Source organism: Podarcis gaigeae, assembly GCF_964106915.1.
Source record: "Podarcis gaigeae genome assembly, chromosome: 3".
Lineage (NCBI taxonomy): Eukaryota > Metazoa > Chordata > Lepidosauria > Squamata > Lacertidae > Podarcis > Podarcis gaigeae.
In genome coordinates this window covers 67,072,381-67,095,916 of record NC_139680.1, presented here as the reverse complement: position 1 = coordinate 67,095,916, position 23,536 = coordinate 67,072,381, and the positions used below count along the sequence as shown (strand labels likewise).

The window sequence follows — 23,536 nt, the reverse complement described above, 5'->3', positions numbered from 1 at the left end:
TGCTTCAGGTGACTAGGGCTATAATCCAATACCCTCTTACCTTAGAGTAAGCCCTACTGAACTCGATTGGATTTATTTCTGAATAGACATGCATAGGAGTCTTCTGTAAATACATTTGTGCTACTGACTGTACAACCCCCAATGGACTGACCCAAGAGAGAGTGGAAGGGAGGATCTCTGACCTTGTTTGGCAGCTGGACCTGGGGTGGGGGCCGTGGAGAGATGGGCCCACACAAGCAGTGCTGTGTCTCCATGGAAAGCCACACAGCGATGGCTGATTTACTGACCACCCACCCTCCCCTTCTGCTGCTTGTTTCCATCAGCTTCACCTGCTGTACACCACACATAAATGAAAAAAACAAAAAACCATTTGATTCAGATTTTTCTTTATTAATGCATCAGGGGCAAAGAAGTCAGGTCACAATTTGTTGTAACGCATTTACAATGAATATTCATGCCTTCTCAGAAAAGCACAGTTCAGCAGTGTTTGTTTATGCTTTGATACGAGGTCCCCCCATCATCACTTTCAGCAAGATACGTTGAATAATGTACTGAAAACAGTTCCGATATTGCACACAAACGAATATTTCAAATTCTTGTGCTTGACTAACCCATGGAGAGAGGTTGTGATGCTCAGAGATATCGTTCTACTCCTGGCATAAAAGAAATAATGGTTTGACATAACTGAGAGGATGTGGGAGAGCTACTGAATGCAGTAACCTCTGAGCTCTGCTTTAATTATGTTTTCTTCAAGAGGTTCATAATGGACATGGAGTACTGGAGCGCTGAGGGTAGATCAGTAACGTTAATTGTGTTGTTTAGACAAGTTGGCTGCTGGGGCTACTCTTGTGTTCGGCTTTTCATCTGATAACAAGTAAGATGCTTCCAGTAATAATGTAACATCCTTGCAAGAGCCATTGGGCTTTTCTTTAGAATCGAGGAGCCTTAAGATCAGCCTTACCCAACATGATGACCTCCAAATGTTGTTGGACTACAACTCCCAGTAGCCTCAGCCAGAATGAGTCAGTGATGATGGGAGTTGTACTCCAAAACATCTGGGGGACACCAGATATGGGGAAGCTGCTTAAGACAATGGCCAACTGCTGCCCAGAAAATAGTTGGGCTTGCAAACAACCTGGTCAGAGTTATATCTATGGTTTTCTAGGTTCACTCTCCAGGCCAAAGACTGGTGCTGCTTTGCATGTTTGTTTCCTGACTTTCTGGAGTAAAGAAAGTGCTTTGTCCCTTTTACTGTTAGTACTGAAACGTGTCTTTTTCCACCTGTAGAGCCCTATCCCCTAACTGTAAGAAACTGGGCCTGGTTTGCATTGTAGATGGTAGGACTCTTTCTTCCCATATATCAGGAATTGGCTTAACTAGGGTGAACCAGCTCACATCTGTGCAAGGAAAACTTTTACATGTTGATTCTCAAAAGCCAGATTTGAGGATGCAGATGCATACTGTGCTGGGCGCTTTACAAACATACTTAAATTAGTTTAAATCCAGGGACTGACTTGCCTGGATTCTATCTGCGAGGGATTGCAGTGTTTCAGTAGCTCTAATTAGGAGGCCAAAAGTGATGTGTAAAACAATTTACAGAGAGATCAGCAGCAGCCTAGTTCTCATCAGCTGTATACACAACTGGTTTGCTGTACAGTATTTGTTTGTTATTATCCTGCCTTTCCACCAGATGGTGCCCAGGCAGTCTCCTTGTTGCTGATGGCTGCCCTTTGCTCGCATACTTTGCTGTTAGGAATATAGGAATATAGGAACATATTTAGTCAGGCAATTGGTCCATCAAGTACAATATTGTCTACACTGCCTGGCAACAGCTCTCCGTGGTTTCAGGCAGGGACAGGTCTACCTGGAAATATCTGGGAGCTTCTGCATGCAATACTTTCCCACTAAGCTACAAACCTTCGTGTTGTTTGATATTTTATGGAAGATCACATTTTGTCCAATGCATCGCTGAACATGTGACCTTGGACTTCTTCTTGGCATAAATAAGAGAACTGCCATTTTTAAATTATTATTATTTTTTGCTTGCTCTGACCTGGCCTAACCATCAGTCTTGGGACTAATCTAGATCTTAACCTGAGCAAAATTATTTTCTTTCTGATTGAGAATGCTCTTTTCTGACCTTGGATTGGTGCTTGGTCCAATACCTAGGATCCAATGGACTCTTGGTCCAGAGCCTGCACACCTGTCCCAAAACAGGTCCATTCCTGTGAATTGCTCTTTGATGTTAGGCACAAATCACACTTTGCAGGGCAAATGGTTTGTTGCCCCCAGTGAACACCTGGGATGCTTGAAGAGGAGGAATGGTGTCTGTAAACATGCAGTTGACATTCACCATGGCCAAACCATAACTTTTGCATTTGTGTGTCCCTGTGTGCTTATTATAGCCACATGCCCCCACTGTTAAATAAATGTTCTCAATAGGACCTTCATAAACATGGACCTTGGTCTCCATTTTAATTTTGTTTTCTAGGATTCATCCAGACAGTTCCTCACTTAGCATGCTCCTCAACAATCTACTTTATTACTAGTTGCATGCTGTTTTCGCAAAATCTTTCCCAGCTTTCTTTGATGCTGCTGCTTGCAACAGCAACATGCCCCAGTGAGGACACCCCACACAGAGAACATGCAGAGATTTGTAGGCAGTTGAGAGCCTTTCCTTCTTGATCTACAATCTAGATGAACCAATACTGAGTGGTAAAGGATGAAGCCTTGTGTTGTATGCACTTGTATGCATAGGTGGCCTTTTGTTGGGGGGGGGGAGGGAGAACCTCAGTTTGCTGTGTATTTTTATTGATTTTTATTAATTTAGTGGGGGTTGCTGCTCCTCCCTGCCCCCCCCCCCGCTGTGCCCATGTGCATAGGTGACAGAAAACACTATAGAATTAACTGTTGCCTTGATGGGTGGGTTTTAGGCCAGTATATCTAAATGATGCATTATCTGAGAGTAAAAAAATAAAATAAAATTGGGAATCTCTAAGTTATTGACCTACTTCCTGTTGAAGACACTCCCGCCCCCATTTCTTTCTCCCTCCACCCTTCCTTAGATTTTACCACTCTTTTCTGTCTTTCTTCCTTTGAAGGTTGATTTGAGCCTAGTAGCTTTGATGGTTGGTTAGGTGGGTAACTTCTAAAAATGAAAGGTTGGGATGGTGTTCAGCTAAGTTTTAGTCTGAGTGGACCCACTGAAATTTCAGTGGGTTTACTCTGAGTAAAACTCAATTCAACACCAGTAAGAGCCAGTGGTTGGGGGAATGATTTGGTGCAATGCATTATTTTGTGTCAAAATCGGGAAACAGTTAGTAATATCAACCTGCATGATACATTTCAAAAAAACTGGTTCACCAAAGGCTGAAGCTAGCAAAGAGCATGATTTCAAAAGAGAATTGAGATGCAAGAGAAAAATAAGGCACTTTTTCATACATGTTTTTACATAATCATGTACACGTGGATACAAAAAGCTAAGGTAACTTGATCTCACTTTAAAAAGTAACTGAACTTCAACATCTCAGTCAAGATGAAGAGTAGACTTCCTTTTTTACACACTAAGCAGATACCACTTCCACAACTGAGCAGAGCAGCAATGAAAATGCAGTGGCAGAAATTTTTAAAAAGAAACCATGGATATGATTTTTCTTTTTTAATGCACACAAATTCATCAAAGTGCTTTTTGCTTCCTGGGTAATTTTTGACCATTTAATTACAGCACACATTAAACAGCAAGTAGAAAATGATATAGAACTACAAATTAGCTAGACAATTATTACTGTTGCTTATTCTGGAGATTAGATTTTTTTTTCTTTTTACAGAGTATGCTTTTGTAAGCTGTGAATTATTTTTGCTGCTATCATATAACAGAGGAGCAGATGATGGCACTGGTAACAGAACAGAAAACCTTATATAATATGAGTGCCCATCTTTTAATTTTAAACAAAATCTATAATTTCCTGCTACATAATTAGTAAATCAATTTTAAGTATATTAGAAATGCTCAACTACTTTACAGGTGTAGTTATTCACACACACAAACAATTATTTTATTCACATGTAATAATATATGGATATAATTTATTTCCTAATCTATCACTGAATATACAAATATTGACTATGGTATTTTACAATATTTACAGCTGTCTTCTGTTTTTATACATACATTCAGCAACAACACAAAAGCTTTTCCACACTCCATCTGCTGCCTCACTCCATAATTTTGCACTTCAAATATTTGTAAATGTGTAAAGAAGGAGATTGTTTTTGCAAGCCAGCACAGAATATAGATGAAGAATCTTCTTTGGATGAAATCTTAGTGAAATGGAGGACTTCAACAGATGAGGGTTACAACCTCCACTAACACTCAGAGGTAGCTTTGATCAGTCTTGTTACTGCAGCTAGCTTGAAAAGCATTTTTTTCTCACTGAGAATGATATGTTGGAAATAATTGTATTGGGGGGGGGAGAGAGAATCTGCACAACTAAACACATATAGATAAAAATGAACTATTTCAAGTCCTTTGCAAATGCATTGGATATATACCTTATTTTTCTGTGTATAAGATGCCCCCTACTTTTGGGGACTCCAATTTAAGAAAATGGGGTGAGATGGCCCGGAGTTTTTGGGGGGAGGATTGCCAAAGTTGTTGAGCCATGAAAATCACTCACCCGATGCTGAAATATCACGCATCACAGAAGAAAACAAGTGTCAGCCCACTCACCGCCAGCAGACACCAATTGCACGCACGGTTGCCACAGCAGCAGCCAATCCACAGCAGCCCTTGTTGCAGCCACCAATCAACCACCCAATTTCCACAGCAAATCCTAAGCAGCCTTTGCAGCAGCCACTAATCACCCACCCAATCGCTGCTGACAAGTTCCTGCTCACAGCTGCAACCAATTGCCCGTCCTGCATATGCACTATCCGTGTATAAGACGCCCCCCCCCCCGATTTTTAACATTCTTTTAGAGTAAAAAAACCTCGTCTTATACACGGAAAAGTACGGTACTTCTGAGTGATAATCTCCACTGGATTCCCTTTTCCCATACTTCTGATCCTTTTAGGGAGTGGAGTAGGGGGCAGATGGGATTACTCTGGCTTTGAGCCACTGCAGTTTGAGTCTGGTTTAAGGTAAGGCTGTCTAATCTCAGAATCATGTTTCTCAGTACTGTAGATGATGAGTGCAAAGTTCCCATTTGGTCAGAATCTCTTTTGAAGTTATTTGTGCAATGGGATTTTGCTACTGGAGCAAATCGTTCTGATGGATACTATATGCAGGCACTTGCCTTGGGGCGGGGCGGGCAAGAGAGAGCACCAGTCTCCTCCGTATCCCCACCACACTTATAGCACAGCCACCCAGTGGCACTGGTTTGGGGTTGCTACACGGCAGGGGCCCTGTCACGGCAGAGGTGCAGTTTCAGCTTCCAGAAGTTCCAACTGAAAGGAAAGAAATACAGTGAGAGAGAAAAGAAATGACCTAATTTCTCCACCCTGCTGCTTGCAAATGATGCCGGGCGAATTTGCTCAGCATGAGCCATTCCTTTCTTAGGAGGCAAATCAGAGTGGAGTCATTTTGAGGTGGTAGGAATACCCTTTCACATGACAACATGGAACAACAAACTCTGAGGAACCCAGGCTGGTTCTAGTGTAAACCTTGATGCTTCATCTCTGCAATACATGCAATGTATCCGATACATCACTAATGTATTTTCTTAGAATAAGTAACCCAATCTGAGGCAATAGATGGCTTGGTAGGAGACCCAAGCTTCAAATTCCATTCACTCCCCTGGTAGTCATGGAGAAGCCATCATCTTGCAGCCTCAGTTACTCCTGTGTAAATGGATGAGCTAAAAATTGCACAACAGTATATGAATTTAAAATACAGAACTGCAAGATGGAAAATAGAAGCAGTGGATATGGACACTTCTCCTGACTGGGGTAGGGCTGCTTCTCAGTGGTGAGGCATCAGCTTTGCATGCAGAAGGTCACAGGTTTAAGCCCTAACATCTCTAGGTAGAGCTGGGAGAGCCTTTTCTGATATCTTGGAAAGTGGTGAGAGTCAGCATGGACAATATTCAGTTGGATGGATACAAGTGGCCTGACTCATTTTAAGGCAGCATCCCATGTTGCACCTCCTTCAAAAGACTCTACTGCCTCATAGGCTTGGAACTGTCTCTCAGATCAGCTGGGTGATTCCATTTCTCTCTCTTACCTCAAAACCTTTCGAAAAGCCCATCTGGTTGGAACTGACCTATTATCCCAGAAAGGAGGTGGGCAGTTGCAAGATTAAAGGAGAAAATATCTGAAGGTGCACACAAAGAAACATATTTGCTTTTCAGGTTTCAAGTTAATAACCACCAACAGAACCACAATGTTTACGAAGTTGTCAAAATGGATCTGCTTCTTAAATTCAAAGTGTGGATCCCTTTTAAATGTTGGGATTCCCACCCCACTCCAACACACACTGTGCACCCCCACAACTTCTCACTAGGGATGGAAGGAGCTGTCAGTTTTTGTTCTTAATTTCCAATCCTAAATTCAGTTCTCCACTTTTCTGCAGCAATTTGCAAGTTTTGTTTTTTAAAGTTTCAGTTCTCATATTGTTTCAGAAAGTGTGGATTTGTTTTTCAGTGTGAACTGAATCAAATTCCGCCAGCATTCCTCCTTCTCACCCATGCAAACTTCCCCTCTCCTCAGTTGCCAACAGTTCACACTCCATAAATTGTTTCTAACATTATCTTCGCTTTCTCTAGCAACATGCCAACATGAGAGTGATTTGTGGGGAAAGTTCATTTGTAGATCCATTTGGACTTTGAAACTGAGATGGCAGTTCCCTTTGTGACAAGCTTTTGGTCAACTGTCCAGTGTCTGCCTTGTGGGTTCATGTTACCAAACTTGTAGTTGAGAACTTCAGAAGATTCTTAATAATGAAATATTCTACCCAGAGGACTGGGGCATGTGGGCAGAGCTTCATCTTGATATCTTCACCGAGTTGAACAAAGTTTCATTAACCTACACCAATTGAAGATTTGGACCTACACACCCCAGACTATATAGAATATAAAAATACAACACACACTTTATATAACATATCAAACACATAGTACAATTGTTCCTTTGCTTCAATGGGTCCTTTGTAGACCGCATTAATAGATGTTCTCTTTTCTGTAGCCATTGATGAAAAACTATTGTTTGAAACCCGACCCTATTTTTGAATGTAATGTAGCAACAATCCTATCCTCAGGCCACTAAAATCCAGTTGATTTCAGTAGTATTTAAGCATTTTTTGTTTATGACTGCAGACTCACATTGCTACTGCGTAGTAAAAACACCCCCATCACTTTTAAGGTTTTATTTTTAAAGTTGAAATGCTGGGGAAACAAACAAATTCAACAAAAATACGAGGTAGTTCTCATTTCCTCCTTCACCTGCTAGAGGGCATGGAACAGTTTTGAAAATGAGTCATATAAATAAGAGGTATAGCAAGCTGAAAGGAAATGATACCAGAATGTCCCTACATATAGTGGGTTCCTTTTAAATCTTGGAACATTCTGAAGAGCTGCAGTCCTATGGGCGTGTGTGCCATTCACAAGATTTAGCATGCATCTGTAGCTTTGGGAAGCAGTATGGTCTGTTTCAGAGCTGTTCTGTATCTTTCCAATTCAACTCCTTAATTGGGACCAAATTCCATCTGCTAACAATAAAGCTTCCCTGGCCCCACTTTCATTATAATGGGGAATCTGAAAATAGTGATTCTTTTCTTTTCACAGAACTAGATGAAATTTGCAGGAATTGCAGCCCTGTCCCCAGATTGGATCACACCTGCCAAATTGTAGGTAGATATATCCAGGGGGTTTGCATGCAGGGTACCTTTGAAAGTTGACATTAAAAAAGAAAAAGAAAATCTGTTTCATTTTGTTCCAGAATTGGATAGAATTTGCAGGTATTATCACCTTCTCTGATGGGGTGCAGCCTGCACATTTCAGAATGATAGTTGCAGTGGTTCTCCCAAACACCTGAAACTAGCCTGCTGCCCTCAGGTGCAGTGAAGGACACTATCCCATTGCCAATTTTGAAATCAGAACTGGCTGTCAGACCAGTCAGTTTCCGTACATGGAATTGGGGGTTGTTACCATCCCACCACTTGCCTCAGATACTAAAATACCTTGGGCAAAATCTCCCGCCGGCTAAAATAAATACTGGAAAGGATGCATATGTGGCATTTTTGGACTGCTGCAGTAGGATACGGGCCTTGAACCTGAATCTCAGAACTACTTCAAATGAAGAATGCAAAGAGAAATGGAAAGCTGGAGAGCTGAATTAGAGTAGTGGGAGGACTCAGTTTAATTCCTTGTTCAGCCATGAAACTCATGGAGTCACCTTGGACTGGTCCCCTATCATGCCATCCAGCCAAACCTACCTCACTTGTTGTGGTGAGGATTAAATTGCAGCAGGGAAGGGGAGAACCACACATACTTACCTGAACTCTGTGGTTATGAATGCTATAGATAAGAATGTAATTTTACAATATTGACAAGTGCCTACAGGTCACCATTTCAAGGCAAGGTTCAACAAACCACACAGGCAAAGTGGGAGGACTTCATAAATATCCCTAGATTTTTCACCTAAGTGGGTCTTTTCTTAGAACCAGGCACATAAATTCCTTTAATTTGCCAATTTTAGAGTACTTCTGTTAGACAAGGGCACTCAAAGTTCCTGTTGAAACATTAAGGCATTTAGGAGGCCTCCATAAGTTTACCATATTTCCATACCAATATTAGTAGTGTGACCCCTTTCCCCACCCTCCAAGTCATTGAATTTCAGTTCAGCCACAATGCTCGTCTCAAGATAATGAAGTAATACTTGTAAATTATCTTGATATCTTTGCTTGCTACTTAGAGGTGGTAACTACACTTCAGGTAAATTCTGAGCAGGCCTTGGTCGGAGAGATTTGACACCTTTAGATCTGGGGACCCAAACCAGCTTGCAAAAGGAGCATCTATTGCCTTCTCCTGCTGCTCTTCACCAACAGCAACCTTGTTAACTGTCTGATCAGCTGTCCCTTATTTCTGCAATGATTTATCCACCACCATTGCAAATGCCCACCATGCATGCACAATGAAAATCTGTCATGGAGCCCCAGAAATGTGGTCTATGGTGGAGGACAAAGGGGAGGAATTACTAAGAAGAGGAAGAGAGTAACCATGGAGGATAAAGAAGAAATACGCAAAAGGGCCAGACTTGGAGAAAGGGCTGTTTGAACAATTCTGAAAGTAGGGGGATCTGTGTATCACATGAGTGGTTGATAGCTGTGGTGGGAATCAACCCTGGCAGTTACTCTTTACAAAACGAAGGTGAAACAACTGTACTTTGGGTAGTTCACAGGGCTGGGATATTGGGGCAAGTACTGTTGGGCACCGACAGATGCTGGACACTAATCCTCTATCCTGGACCTGCTGCCCCCTCTCCATGGTGTTGCTCCCTCTTCACTTGTCCCCTCGTAGCTTAAGAGCAGTGGCAGGAGCAAAGAGAAGAAAGAGCATCCTTCAAGTTCCTTTTCTTTCCCTCTGAACATTTGTGTGGATTGTGCCCAAGGAACACAACAGAGGGCATCTTTCCCAAGAACACCCTTCCCCCAGACACATACACACACACACACACACACACATGCCCCTGGAATGAGAACCGGGAATACCTCTACTGAATAAATTGTGAATACTCAACAGAAGATTGGGGGCTTGTTGTGAGTTCTGCCCAACTGAGCTTGCTCACAAAAACGCCTCCCCATTGTGAATTTCCATATGACCCATTGCAAAATAGATAGCTATTTCAAGGTGAGATCACAACCAAATAATTCTATGGGTTACTTGTTCACAAAAGCCATGGTAGGAAAATGGATCATCAGGGTCTGCTCATGTAGTATGAATCATGGTGATGCAGACATGTCTAAAAGTATTGACTGAAAGTCTATTGCTTGCCAGTCAGAAGTCTAAAGAAGGAGGGCTATCAAGGGCCCTGTGGGCTGGCAGTAAGGCCAGGTGCTAGGAGGGCTGACAGACCTTAGTTACATTGATTCTGACTGGGTACAAGGCAGTTCTTAAAATATATACAGTTCTAGAATGTTAAGCAATAGCAAACGTTCTGTTGCTTCCAAAACTATGAAAGCATCTCCTCCTTTCTCAGCTATGGAATAAATATCACAATGATACACAGACAAGGGCCTGGCCATGCAAGGTACATCTGGGAGCTCTCTAGTTTCCCAAAACCCAATTGGGTCTGATGATGTCTGGATTCATCATTCCATGACTCCCCAGCTAGGGAAGATAAATCAAAAAGAGTGGCACATCTTCCAGAAGCTACACATCAGTAAAGACTGTAATTTCAGAATTCATGTCATCTCCAGGAGGGATTCCCGAATCCAGAGATGACATCTCCACTGCTAGTCATACCTGTTGGTTAGTCCTATCCACCGTGTTGGCGGTGGAGGCATGCTCGCGAGTGTTTTGTCGGACGTGGGTGGAGTTTTGTTGCTCCATGGTTGAAGCTGTTGGGATGCAGAACTCTCTGAAACACCTTTTGAAGTTCTCATCTAGAAAGGCATAAAGGACGGGATTAAGGCAGCTGTTTGTGTACCCTAAAGCAATACAGAAGTGCCAGGAGACGGTCTGGAAAGTAGTTTCTGGGATATGGATCAAGGCTTTAATGATAACGTAAATATGGATGGGGGTCCAGCAGACGATGAAGACAGCCACAACCACGAGGACCATCCTGGTGATCCTTCTAAGATTCCTGTCCTTCTCCTTGGAGCCAGAGAGCATTCGGACACTCTTCAGGCGTAAAATCATGAGCCCATAGCATACCGTGATAATTAGGACAGGCATGATGAAGGCAAAGATGAAAACACAGATTTTCAGCAAGTTCTCCCAATACCATGCTGGGTGAGAGAATATAAGTGTGCAATCAACAGATCCTAGGAGGAAAAGAAAAAGAAAGAAATGAGGTTTCAGAGAATTATTTATTTACATTTAATCCTGTTCTTCGTCTTGCCCCCTCCATCCAAGCCCATAACTATATTCTACTGTGGTGCGAGCCTGTAAGAAAACTCACTGACTTTTAGTGTGATGTTTACAACATAGAATTTTTAGGGGGGGGGGAGATTCAGTGTTCAAAAGGTCAATAAGGGCAGGGCCACACATACAAGTCCCACTCCAAATGTCCCTAGGTATGTCTGCCTGTTCAGTCCCTGAATTTCTCATGTTGACTGGGAGTTGTCTGCAGAAGTTTTATTCATGTTTGCTTGAAAATGAGCAGAACCCTCTGCATAATCAGGGACCTTGATAAAGTGCTTCTGTGCAAGGAAAATATCCCTGAATAGAGTCTTGTTGGCTTAAATTAGCCTATTTTCCATATAAAAGCATTTCTCCAAAAAGAGAAAATAGGTAAGATTCACATAACTAGGCTTCCTTAAGCTGACCAGCAATAGTTTTGGGCAAAAAGCATCGTTTTGACTGTTAGATAGCTTAGTGGAATTCATAGCTATCTCCTTCCTTCCTTCCTTCCTTCCTTCCTTCCTTCCTTCCTTCCTTCCAGTTAGGAGCAAAAGAAAGTTGGAGATAATTTACTATTTAATAACAAAAAGTGTCGTTCACTGCTATTAGAAAAAATCATGTTAAATATCTTGCTTTTTCATTCCCTGTTATAAGTAGGTATCTTATTCTAAAATAATCTAAATATAAAAGTGTGCCTTTAAATCACAGTGCCACCACTTAAACCGGGTCTCCATCACTAAATGAACCACAAATTATATACATTAACTTGGGAGCAAGTCCCACTGGAATGGTCCGGCTTACTTTATAATAGACAAGATATAATCCCACTCTTAGCTGATTAGTTTATTGATTAACAGCAAAACCTTATATGTACTTATGTAGATGTAATTCCCACTGTCTTCTAAGTGGATTACTCCCAGGAAAGTGGGTGCAGGATTGTATCCTAAACTGCTTAGTTTCTATGGGTTACATAAAGAGAGATAGATTTAGCCTAAAAATAAAAATAAAATGTAGATGCACTACTTCTAAATGAGGCTCCCTTTATGCAACCATAATGTTCTTTGCAGCTTCTAGAAATTCTTCTTTCTACCCACATAATCACAGCTTGATGGAAGTGTGTGAAGAACCAACAAACCTTCAACAACTCTATTCTGCATTGTACTTGTGGCCTGGCTTGTTCTTTGACAGTGTGTCAGCCTCTGTTTTTAGGTAAACATTATTTCTCATTAGGTATTAAAATATCCCATTTTGATGCATTCCCAGTAATTACTGTGACTCATGTTTTATGTATGTGTATACCAAATTTCGTACTTCTGGGTGTTCTGGAAGTACCTTAATGTTTAGGAGGGTATCATTCCTCTCGTTCTTGATATTAATTTGCAAATGTCCTCCCTTTAAGATCCACTTCCCATTTCCATAATCAGTGTGTCTCAATGTGTGAACCAAATGTCAGAGTTCTCACTAGGGTGGAAGTATCACCATTTGGGGGGTGGATGCCTTTTGAGTCCCCCATTTGAGTGAGTGTGAGGTAAAGAAAAGTCCCCTTTTCATTGTAAATTACATGTACTACTGAATTTTCTGACTTTTACTGGAACTGGAATTTAACCTAGAAATTTGATTTCTGCATGAGTTTTTCTCTCTCCTTCATTCCCTGCCTTCCTGCCACTGCTGAAATAACTGAGCATCTGGAAATGGTGTGTGAAATCCTTACTCACCATTGCTCTCTTTGGTGGTTGCCATCACCATAACTGGGATGCCGATGGCTGAAGAAACAATCCAGTTACAGACGTTGACAATTTTGGCATTTCTGGGGGTGCGGAAATCCAGAGCCTTGACTGGGTGGCAAACTGCTATGTAGCGATCCACACTCATCGTGCAGAGAGTGAAAATACTTGTGAACATGTTGTAGTAATCTATGGAGATAACAATCTTACAAATGGCGGTACCAAACGGCCATGTTCCCAGGAGGTAATTCACACTTTGGAATGGCAGCGTACTTGTTGCCAAGGCATCCGCCAGGGCAAGGTTGAAAATATAGATGTTGGTAGCAGTCTTCATTTTGGTATATCTAAGAAATTCAACAAAGCAGAGGAATGAAAAGCTATAACAAGATCAAACACAATTATAACCAGACTAATGTCTGATTTGAGGACTAGGGATTAAGAATAACGTATTTTTGTGCCTTGGTCCAGCAATATGGTACAGAAAGAATTTTCGGAGGGGGGGGGACTCAGTATCAAGTTTATCTGTAGATATTTTATCTCTAATTCCTATTTTTCTCCTTGATCTTGATGAGAAGCATGCTATTTCCCTCCACCTGTTCTAGTAGTAGAAATATAAACATTTCTCACATATTATATACATAATTAGATAAATAATTTTATGCACATATTTTGTACCTATACATTCTGGGTTTCGTACAGGAACAAGCACATAAACAGCTACATGCAATAATTCTATATAACTGTATATAAATACTTATTTATTAATACTTATAAAACAATGTTCTTACAGAGAGGAGAGCGGAACTCTCCATCATGCCATTGGAAAGCTATTCTAGGCAGGGCAAGAATGCCCCTCCTGTATTGGAGTTTTGCTCTGTCCTGTTCTTCTTGTGGGCCACTTAATTGAGGTGGTGAGCAAGGTGGCTATTTCACAGCATCTTACCCAATGAGAACCAAAGTGATTTTAGATCTTTTCTATGGACACAGCCCCAAAGCTCTGCTTCACTCATTGTAGCTGGGATGCTCTTAAGTATCAATGGCATAAACTCCTGTTTGTGCCACAACAGCTAAGCAGTCCCATAGGACAAGGCTGCCCATTCCACTGGACAGAATTCAACTGAGGTACTTGGGTTTAACTGCCCTGTATGCTGCCAAAGAGCAACAAATAAATGTCTACCACAAAGTGTCATTGAACCCAACTCAAAGGGCAAAGGGGTCTGCAAGAAAGGCACGTGATGCCTGTGTTTTGAGATATCTAAGAGAGATCAAGAGCAGGAAGGCATGGCTTAAGCAGAGATGTACTCTGGCTGGTTGCATAAATTCACTTTATGTGCTTCCTGTCCTGCACCTGGAAATAGTCACGTGGATTTTGCACAGTTTTAGCATCCACACAGGGCTCTTTATATGTAAAGAGACTGAAAAATAAAATGAGTATTAAAGAAAATGCACTAACTCATAACATGGTTAGCACAATGCTTGTCCAGAGCCTTTATCAATAGCCTTAAAGGAGGGGGGGGTGTCTCACTGAGGACATTCCCCTTCTCAAACCTGAGATCAGCATGAAGATAGTAGGGCTGTGTGAGCATAAGGACAGCTCTTTTTCAAGCTAGGGCTCTGATGCTGACTCAATCCCATCTAAATCCCATTTTTGAAAGAAACCCCTTTCTCTATCTCCCTAAATTTATGGTGCCTTTTTGCATATGTGCTCCTGCTGTGGCAGAATATCTTGGAGCTTATTCCTTTAAGTCACTAGAATTAAATTATAGGTCGCCCCACTTGACTATGCTACCTGCCTGATATTCAAAGGCTGCAATCCTATCCCTGTGACTAGTTATTTGCTAAGCCAAACAGGCCAGACCCTGTTACTCCTGACTTATACTGTATGTACACACGATTCATAAACCAACCTGAATTCATAAACTGTGCTAATGATATTCCTGAGGAAAAGAAGCAGGCATACCAATGTTTCTCTGGAAAGGTCTCTTCTATCTGATGCTGCAGTACTGGTACCCATTATAAATTGCTGCCCTGGGCAACCATTTATGCAGCTATTGGGAAATCTGGTTAAGAAATATGTGCTGTCTCAAATTTTACATTTTTATTAACCTCCTTCTTCATTTTCTCCCTATTACAGTTTATAGTCTTAGGTTAGGCCATGTTGCATTTTGTCCTATCTTTATGATGAAGTTGTCTCATTTTTCCACACCTATAAAGAATAGCATATTTTTCCATTTAGGAAAGATGATTTCCTGTTTGCGAGGGCAGTGTTTACATTGCTCCTTTATTGTTACCGAGTGAGAATAGGACTGATAAGGAGATGGAATATGTAATACCCACCTCCAGAGTTTTTCTATGATTAAAGTTATTTTCGCTTTGACACTTTCTCATAATTTTGTTTCATGGTTTTTATTACATATTTATGACAGGAGCCAAAGCTAAATGAAAAAAGAGGCGATACCAAGCATTTTATTTGTATTTCTTTATTGCAATCCTAGCAGTACAACTCGAGATACTTGGCAGAAGATCTATTATTTTCCTTTCAATATAAACTCATAAGATGCTCCCAATTCTCTTTTATTTGCCTTCCCCAGATGGCTGCTAATATCTTTTCCAAATGAAATTTCTCTTAAGCAACGTTAACATTCAGGTACATAGGCAACGCCAGCAAATGGCTGTGCTAAGGCTTTTGACCATTAAGGGCAGAATTACACTTAGTAGGGCTTGGAAGCCAGGATGGATTGAGAAGTCCTGCTGCAACTGAAACCTTTAAGAGATGTCACTAGTCAATGTAGACAGTCAGGATGAGTCAGGAGATGGCTTGATTTACTGGCTACAGTATGGTCTGTGTTTGTATTCCATGCTAAAAAATCAATCTACAACAAGATCTGTATAAATGATACACGCTAGTTTATATTTTCTTATCTTGTATCATCTTTTTTGCTTCTTCTACCCATTTTGAGGGGCAAAGATCTAGACAGGCATTGATGGCTCACCCTTAGCTACTAAAAGTGTTGCTTTACCCCTTCCAACATCCGAGACTGACAGCACAATTCTCTTCATGCTATTTAGAAGGAAGCCCCACTGAATTAAATGGGGTGCCTCACAGGTGTGAGTATAGAATGGAATTGCCCACTCGGTTTCTCACTGTGCAGCTCAGAAGGCTTAAACATTACATTTTAAAAGGGAGGGATGGAGTAGTAAATTGTTGTTGTTGTTGTTATCTGCCTGGGTTTCCTCAGCCACTCTTCTAACCCTAGAAGGGAATTTCTCAAGGATGCCAGATCTTGGACATTATTTGGCATTGAACCCCAACTTCTTGAATTTTTAATATTGTCACTTTTTTGCATTTGAAAATGTTGCAATATAATAGACACCCCTGGTTCTACTGCTGTGGAATCTCTGCATGTTTACCTGTGAAAGGTGTGCAAAACGCTACCCTACTCCACTTCTTTCCATCTCGTTGCTGTAGCTCTGACCTTGGTCATTGGGCAGCCGATCATATGAGACAAAGAGTGCCTTTTGGGTTGGGTATCAATTACAACAAGACATCAAGGAACACCTGTCCCAGTTTTGCAAAACTAGTGCCTAGAATAGTGCTTCCCAAACTCGGGTCTCCAGCTGTTTTTGGACTACAGTGTGAGATAAAACACCCCTGCATAGACTAGAGCCTTTGCCACAATAGCTTAGAATTACCTCCCCAAGGAGGTGAGAATCCACTCTTCCCTCACAACCATCTTGGAGAGACTGCAAAATCAGGGAGGTTTTTTGGCTGCAGCAGCAATTGGTAGGTTGCCCAGATTTCAGCTCACAATCATTGAGTTTTGATTTGTATTTTACTTTGGGTGTTTTGTGTTTAATTATTGTTTTAAAAATGCTTTCTTACATTTTCTTTGAGCTGTGTGAAAGTGCTATACAAATATTTTAAATAAACTGACAATTCATTTTCTACCTTAGCAGCAGACTAAGAAAACCAAATATTTCATCTGAAAGAAAATCGCTCAGAGATGTTATTTTTAACTATACATGTTTTAAACGGTGCTTTTAGCAAACTTTACTGAAGACAATATGACTGATTACATCCATAGCAACTAATGCAACATTCCAGTGATTCTCAGTACGCAGCACTGCCTGGTCCACTTCATATGTGTAAAAGGCTGCTATCATTTTGACTGAAAGCTCCATCCTAAAAATACTCATTGGAAACGGACTGCATAGCCCCCAATGCAGCTGTTCAAACACTTTGATTCTACTTCTGTTTAGATCTAGCTCATGGCCTCTGTTATATCATGGTCTCTTGACCCTCCCATACAGCAAACAGGCTTATGGGGTGGGGTGGGGGTACACTTGGCATTGATGACAGCTTCCCTCCAAAGCCTAGATAAATGTTTATTACAATGAAAAAACCCGCAATCCCTGGCCACCTCACCGTGCTAAAGTAAGCTCAAAAATGCACCCCCATCCAATTTCTAAAGCATTTCTAATGTGCCTTGAAGATGGGGCATTAAAACTGAAGCCTCCTTTTCAGAGGAAGAAAGCTTCTGAGAAACCGAAGGACAATTTTTTGGCACCAACACTAGACATGACAAGAGAGCATGCAAATCATTTGCTTTGTGCTTGAGATCATTTTAATGGATTTGCAAAGGCAACATATTGCATCCAGATGAATGTTCCTGGCAGAACTATTTCCAGGCCTCTTGATATCGTACGACTCTGACATTCTGGTTTCTTTTTCAGGTCTTTGTTTACAGATCACAATAACTGTGCAGTCTCAAACAAAGAATGTCTCTAGGGAACAGGCCCAAGTTCACCTAGTATTTAAATGCCAAGAAGGTAAATGGAAAGATCAAACAATCCCTCCGTCTGTTAGGGTAAAAGAAGTGCTGGCCCTCAAACTCTGTTATCAGGTCATATAATCAAAGTATGCAAATACTTTTGCAAAGCTTATACAAAGAAAGCTACCTGCTCTCCTGGAAGGGTGTGTGTGGATCAACCAGGCCAGGTTCAAGGTTAATGTACTAAGCCCTGAATAACTTAGGCCCAGAAAACCTTAATGACCTCTTTACCCTGTATACCCCAATTCAATATCACTGAAGGGGAAATCAACATTTTGGGCGTTGATCTATGGAACTCCCTCTCACAATAAGTTAGATAAGCACCGCCCCTACTGAGTTTCAGGTGCCTGGCCAAAATGGCCACTGACCTCACTATGAGTGGCGGTTGTGACCCACCGCAGCACCTCCACTTTGCCCCACTGCACCGTGACATTTTCCTGGCTGTTATCATGTCTCCTCGGCCGCCGCAGAGGCTCATGGGTTTCCACCAGGCCCGCTATTCAAACTGGCCAGTCTGTGGCAGCCAAGGGGGCATAGCTAGGGGAGCAGAACTGGAGCAAGCAGGGGCCAATGTGTTGTTTCACTGTAAGTAGCACGGAGTGGTATGCTGAATATGAACCTGGAGGTGGTTTAGCCAGTATAGCCTTGTCCTTCATGAATTTGTCTAATCCCCCTTTAAAGTTATCTCAATTGGTGGCCATTAGCACATCAGTAAATACCACTATTTAACAATGCCCTGAGTAAATTCCAGCCCATGATTTAGGGAGGCTGACTGGACTTGTATGCTCTTCTTTCTCAGATGTTCTGAGCAGTCTTGGATTAAACAAATCCTTTCAGTCATTGTATTAACCTAAAATAATTGCCTGTATGGATCTAAAATAATCTACCAGAATGGAAGCATTTTCAGGCAGGGTAGTCTTTGTATAGCTGCAGACATAAATTGGGATACCCAATTTCTACCTGTTGCAATAATGACTTAATTCTTTGCATTGCGGCAGCAGGGAATGTAATCAAACATGACTCATAATCAAAATTTCAGGAAGTGAAAAACACTTTGGGGACTGTAACTCTATCCACGTTTATGCAGACACAAGGCTTACTCAAATCCAGTCAATGGCAGTAAAAAGTGTTTCTTCTGATTGACAGTCTTTACGTCTAACATGCCATTATTATTCTATAGAACTGCTCACAGTACCAAGAAAAAGTGAGTTCCCCATGGTCATTCATACTCAAAGTACACATGATACTTGTATGTCTCATGTTCCTCCATTTGATCTGCATTTTCTTTTCTTAAAACGTAAAAAGCAGTTGTGGGAGACTGGTATTTTTATCAGAGCACCAACAAAAAGGGGATTATCCATTCTGCTTCACTTTTACCTCTCCTTATGCCACTTTCCCCAACCTCATGTTGATTTTCTCTCCAGAATGGGAGACCTGCAGGTCCCAACATCTATGTTCCCACAGGTGCTACTGGGGTGGGAATCAATGATGAAATGCTTAAAAAGTAGGAGTTATACAGTCACCTACTCAAGATTGTCTCTCCCAGCAGATACTTTGCTTTATTTCTTTTTTTAAAAAAGGAACAATGTCTGTATTATGCATTGTCACACTATCCCTGCTGTACTTTTTAAATGTTCTGTAAAAACAATAAAAAATTAGATTTACAAAAAATAGGGGGGGTGTTACTTGTGAATGAGTATCACATGTAATTTGAGCCTTAGAGAACATCATAGCCAAGTATAGATTGAAATGCAAGTTTCTCACACCAAAATTCATCTACTCTTTCCTATAGACCTAAAAAGGGTGGTTTTTTTGTATGTTCAGTATGTGAGGTTGCTGCTGATGTCCTTCTCAAGGAGCCTCCTAGAATTCAAATCCACTGCCTTCAATGAAAATGTTGCTCTTGGTCATTGTGGGGTATGGAGTGGGAAACCATTCATCAGCTCAAATACACACCCACACCTATATATATATAATTTCTATTCTACCCTTCCTCCAAAGAGCTTTCGGTAGCTCACAATGTTTTTTTTCTATTTTATTGTCATAACAAGGCCAACTAGTTACCTCAATGGCTGAGTGGAGATTTGAATTGGATCTCCCTGGCACTAATCAGGCACTCTAACCACTGTTGAAAAAGCAATTAAGTCATTATGCAATGATGAGAAGGAAGGAAATGCATTTGAATAATTAGTCTTATAGCAGTGTGGGACTGTGGATTCAACTCCTGGAGGTTCAGTGGGAGCCCCATACATGCTGTCCTGAGTCCCATAAAGGAAGAACAGAAGATAAACGAAAGAGCAATGACATTCTAAATGCGTCTACGAAGAAGTAAGCCAACTGAGTCAAGCAGGGCTTACTCCCAGGCAGATGGAAATAGCACTGCAAAGAGACAGAGAGAGCAGATTTCTTATTGCTGCTGCTGAAATAAACAGCAGATGTTGCTGAAATAAACAGTAGATAATCATTGTCAAAGGGGGTGTTGCTTCTCAGTCACAATCCCTACTTGTGCAACCTGAGTTAGCTCAGTTCTTAACCAAATGATGAAATAATAATAATAAAAAAGGCAATACAAGTCAGCCTGCAAGGAGTTCATAGCGCTGTATAAACAACATGCACCACTCCTTCCCGCTAAGAGAAGACATAGGTGGTGAATGCAGGGCTGGTGTCCAGTGTTGGCATGGCTGGACAGCTGCTGTGGGTGACCCAGCAAAGAGTTCCCTAACAAGAGCTTCCCTGGACCTGTTCCTCTTCCTGTTTGATCACTCACCTCTCTGGTTCAACCAATGGTGGTGGTGGGGAGGAGCAGTCGATGCCACTGCCTGCTTGCCCATTGGCTCTCTGCCTGGCAAGCAAGCGGGTCATCACAATGATGAAGAGGATGGGGAGAGCAGTAGGAGAAGCTGGTGATTATGGTGGTGAGGAGGTGAGGAGGTAGGCCCCCTGAGTACTGGGGGAGAGAACAGGGCATGTCTTGCCTAAGGGCCCTCTAGAACCCGAAGGGTGATGCCGGTGTTATGTAGTTAAAACTAGGCCATTGAGAGAAAAAGAGGGTGGTATAAGTAAGCTTTGGAAAACTCTGAGGTTTGTTGAAATAGCATGTCAACACACGGACCCAAGGGTTGGGGGGACACACACCCCGACAAAAAAATATGAAATTCAGTTGCCAATGAATTTTGAGTGTCAGTTGGAAAAAAGAGGCTGACTTCAGCTGCTTATTGCTTATATAGTTTCCCAGGGAAGTAAGTTAAGGGAACTTTTGAGAGGGGTACACTGCAAGATTTTGTTACAGGTACTACTAAATCTTAAAATATGACTGAATACCTTTATTACTTGCAAATTAAGATTTTGCTTCTTTAGGCTTTTGTCCATCCCAGGTGGAATTTTTCAGATAAATAAACTGGTTTCTGCCCCCCTTCCAATGTTGTCTCAGAAGCAGCCGTTTCCACCTGTTGTTATCAATCGTTTCAATAGATGGTGCTGTGTTCTTTTAGATATTGATTGTAATCTCATTTCTCCTAAATGTTAGCTGGGTGCTAGGAGCAAATTTGATTGCTGTCCTACCTGGCATTCATTAAAGAAATCTAATTTCACAAAGGCAACAAGAAAACCCATTCCACATACAGAAGTGTTGTGCCCCCGCCCCCTTAAGATGGGCAACAAATCTCTTTGCAGTAAACTTGCACCTGTCAGAAGTATTTCTGTGGAAGAATATTGCACAACATTTCTTTGGAAGAGGAGCTTACTTGCCCAGAAAATGCAAACCTTTAAAGGGGGGGGGGAGTGTTCAGATATTTTCATAACTGAAATAAAGAGGGAACATTTTGGTATGAAAGTCAGTAGGAGGGGGGATATGACCATCAAATTCTGTTATTTTCCCCCGAAAGGATTGTTGGAATTCATCTCTTTATATATAAGTGATTTATTAGCTGGGAGGCTGGCAAAAGAGTACAGACATGTATTTCTAAGACAGCAAACCTGACCATAGAGGCACTGTTTTTGAGCCACTTGAGAAGGGGTTATTGTTTTGTTCTTTTCTCTCTCCCTGGATATAGGAAGAGCTATGATCCAAAGTTTTTTACCTATCTAATACATATATTAAACTCTTCACCCGTAAAAATTCATATTCTCACTCAAGAAGAATTTCTTCTCTTTTTAAAAATAAAGTCTTCTTATCACCTGACTACCACCCCAACTCCAAACCAATTTACTTGCACAATCAGACATGCTCCCTGTTACAACTTTCTTTTTCCAGTTACACACTTCTTCTTGCTGCCAGTACAGAGTCTTCAGAACTGCCATGCATATCAGTCCTTAGGCATCAAAACAAGAGGTAATGACTGCATCTCTTCTCAACAGGATTCCCCACCACCAAAGTCCCATGAATACAGTTCCTCCTGAGGGAAGAGGCATCAACATGGTGGCAGTGGTAAGCATAGCCAGGGGTTGGTGAGGACGAGAAGTGCCACGGCACCTTGGGCACCAATTGGTTTACTGCAGTTTGGTCCACCTTAAAGGTGTCCAACAAATATCTCCTTTCATGAACTGTGCAAAGGGGTTTCTGCAGAAGATGGGTCCCACATGAAAAAGAATCACTGGTTTTAGAAGATCTTCCAAAGAGCACCTCCCAGCCAAACCTTTAGGTCTGCATTCCCCAACCTGGTGCCCCCTCTGAGACTACAATTCCCATGAACCCCAGCCAGCAGGGTTGGGGAAGGCAGCTTTTGGGTTCTCAAGGGCACACTTATGTTCTCCAGGTCTTTCCTCACCAAGGAAAAAGAACTGCATTTCTCCTGGCTGCACTTTCTTGAAGGATCACCCTGAAAACGACCAGGGAACCTCCTCCCTTTCCAGTCTCCATGATGGGGTGGTGGGGAGAGTCATCGCCCCAAAAGTGGCCTCCAGCCCCCCTCCTTGCCTGTTTGCATGAATGGCCCTTTCGTTGGAACGCACCCCGCCACCGCCTCCCCGCAAGACCCGCTTCCTCTTACCGGATGATGACATACATGACCAAGAAGTTGCCGAAGAGTCCCACCACGCACACGACGGAGTAGAGAACCATGATGACGATGGCCGTGACCATGGAAGGGCTGACCCCGTGGGCAGAGCACAGGCTGCTTCCACTTGCCTCCAGGCTGCTGTTGGGGCCGCCGCACAACAGCTGGGTGCTGTTGGGCTCGCTCAGGTTCCAGGGTTCGCCCCCCATGGTCCCGGAGAGGGCTTCTCCCGGCCAGCGGCCGCCCGACCACAGCGAGGCTCCAAGGGGCTGCGGGCGCTGGCGGCCAGGGAGCTGTCCTTGGTGCTGACTGGACAGCCTATGGGCAAATTCCCCTTTGCAGTGCAGGAGGGCGGGACCCCTGCCGCCGTCGAAAGCTGCCCCAGACGCAGGAGAGAGAAGGAGGGAGGGAGACGGACCAGTGGGTTACACCTCCCAGCTAAGCCAGTGGCGAAGCGGGAGACGAAAGAAGCGCTGCCTTCTGCTCTGAGCTGCAGCCGCTTCCTTCGACAGGAGCGCACGGAGCAAAAGGGCTGGAGAGCTCAGAGGAGCCCGGGACGAAGGAGCCGGCAGGAAGCAATCCAAAAGCTTGCGCTCCCTCCTTACAGATGTGCGCGCGCTCCCGCACACTCACACACGTGCGCTCCCACAGCTGGCTCTGGCACACGCGCGCTCACCTGTGCCAGGGGGATGGCTAAGCATGGGGAGGAGGAGCCTCCAGCTGATGGGACGAGGAGGCGGGGAGGGACTCTTTTTAACCCAACCTGCACAGAGGCAGGAGCGCTTCGCGAGCGAGCTGTGGCGCTCTCCTCACCCCTACCTCCGCCGGTCTCTCCCTTCTTTAGCTAACCAGAGCAGCCTCCAGGACGAAGGTGGTTTAATAATCGCAGGAAGAGGGTTAATTGTTCGTGAGAGTTGGGTTCCAGCACA

General features: G+C 42.5%; 1 protein-coding gene across 3 annotated transcripts; it reads right to left on the bottom strand.

The window, feature by feature from the left end:
- Nucleotides 1-2,772: 2,772 nt before the first annotated feature.
- Nucleotides 2,773-23,386, bottom strand: OPRM1 (opioid receptor mu 1). Of its 3 annotated transcripts, XM_083731792.1 has the most exons (5): nt 22,602-23,386; nt 12,773-13,125; nt 10,869-10,978; nt 10,458-10,597; nt 2,773-5,445 (listed from the first exon to the last, which is right to left on the bottom strand). In XM_083731792.1, the coding sequence occupies exons 1-5, from the start codon at nt 22,814-22,816 to the stop codon at nt 5,388-5,390; spliced, it is 876 nt and encodes a 291-aa protein (XP_083587918.1). In that variant the 5' UTR covers nt 22,817-23,386; the 3' UTR covers nt 2,773-5,387. The 3 variants fall into 3 exon arrangements, with proteins under 3 accessions (XP_083587918.1, XP_083587917.1, XP_083587919.1); XM_083731791.1 differs by having other exon boundaries at nt 10,458-10,978; XM_083731793.1 differs by lacking the exon at nt 10,869-10,978.
- Nucleotides 23,387-23,536: the final 150 nt, after the last annotated feature.

Excerpts from the sequence above, each read along its gene's own strand:
- OPRM1 (XM_083731791.1), bottom strand. The coding sequence starts at position 22,816 with ATGGGGGGCGAACCCTGGAACCTGAGCGAGCCCAACAGCACCCAGCTG. Across the intron at positions 13,126-22,601 it reads GTCATGTATGTCATCATCCG|ATATACCAAAATGAAGACTG; the intron begins GTAAGAGGAAGC and ends TGAATTTCTTAG. Across the intron at positions 10,979-12,772 it reads AACCACCAAAGAGAGCAATG|GATCTGTTGATTGCACACTT; the intron begins GTGAGTAAGGAT and ends TTTTCCTCCTAG.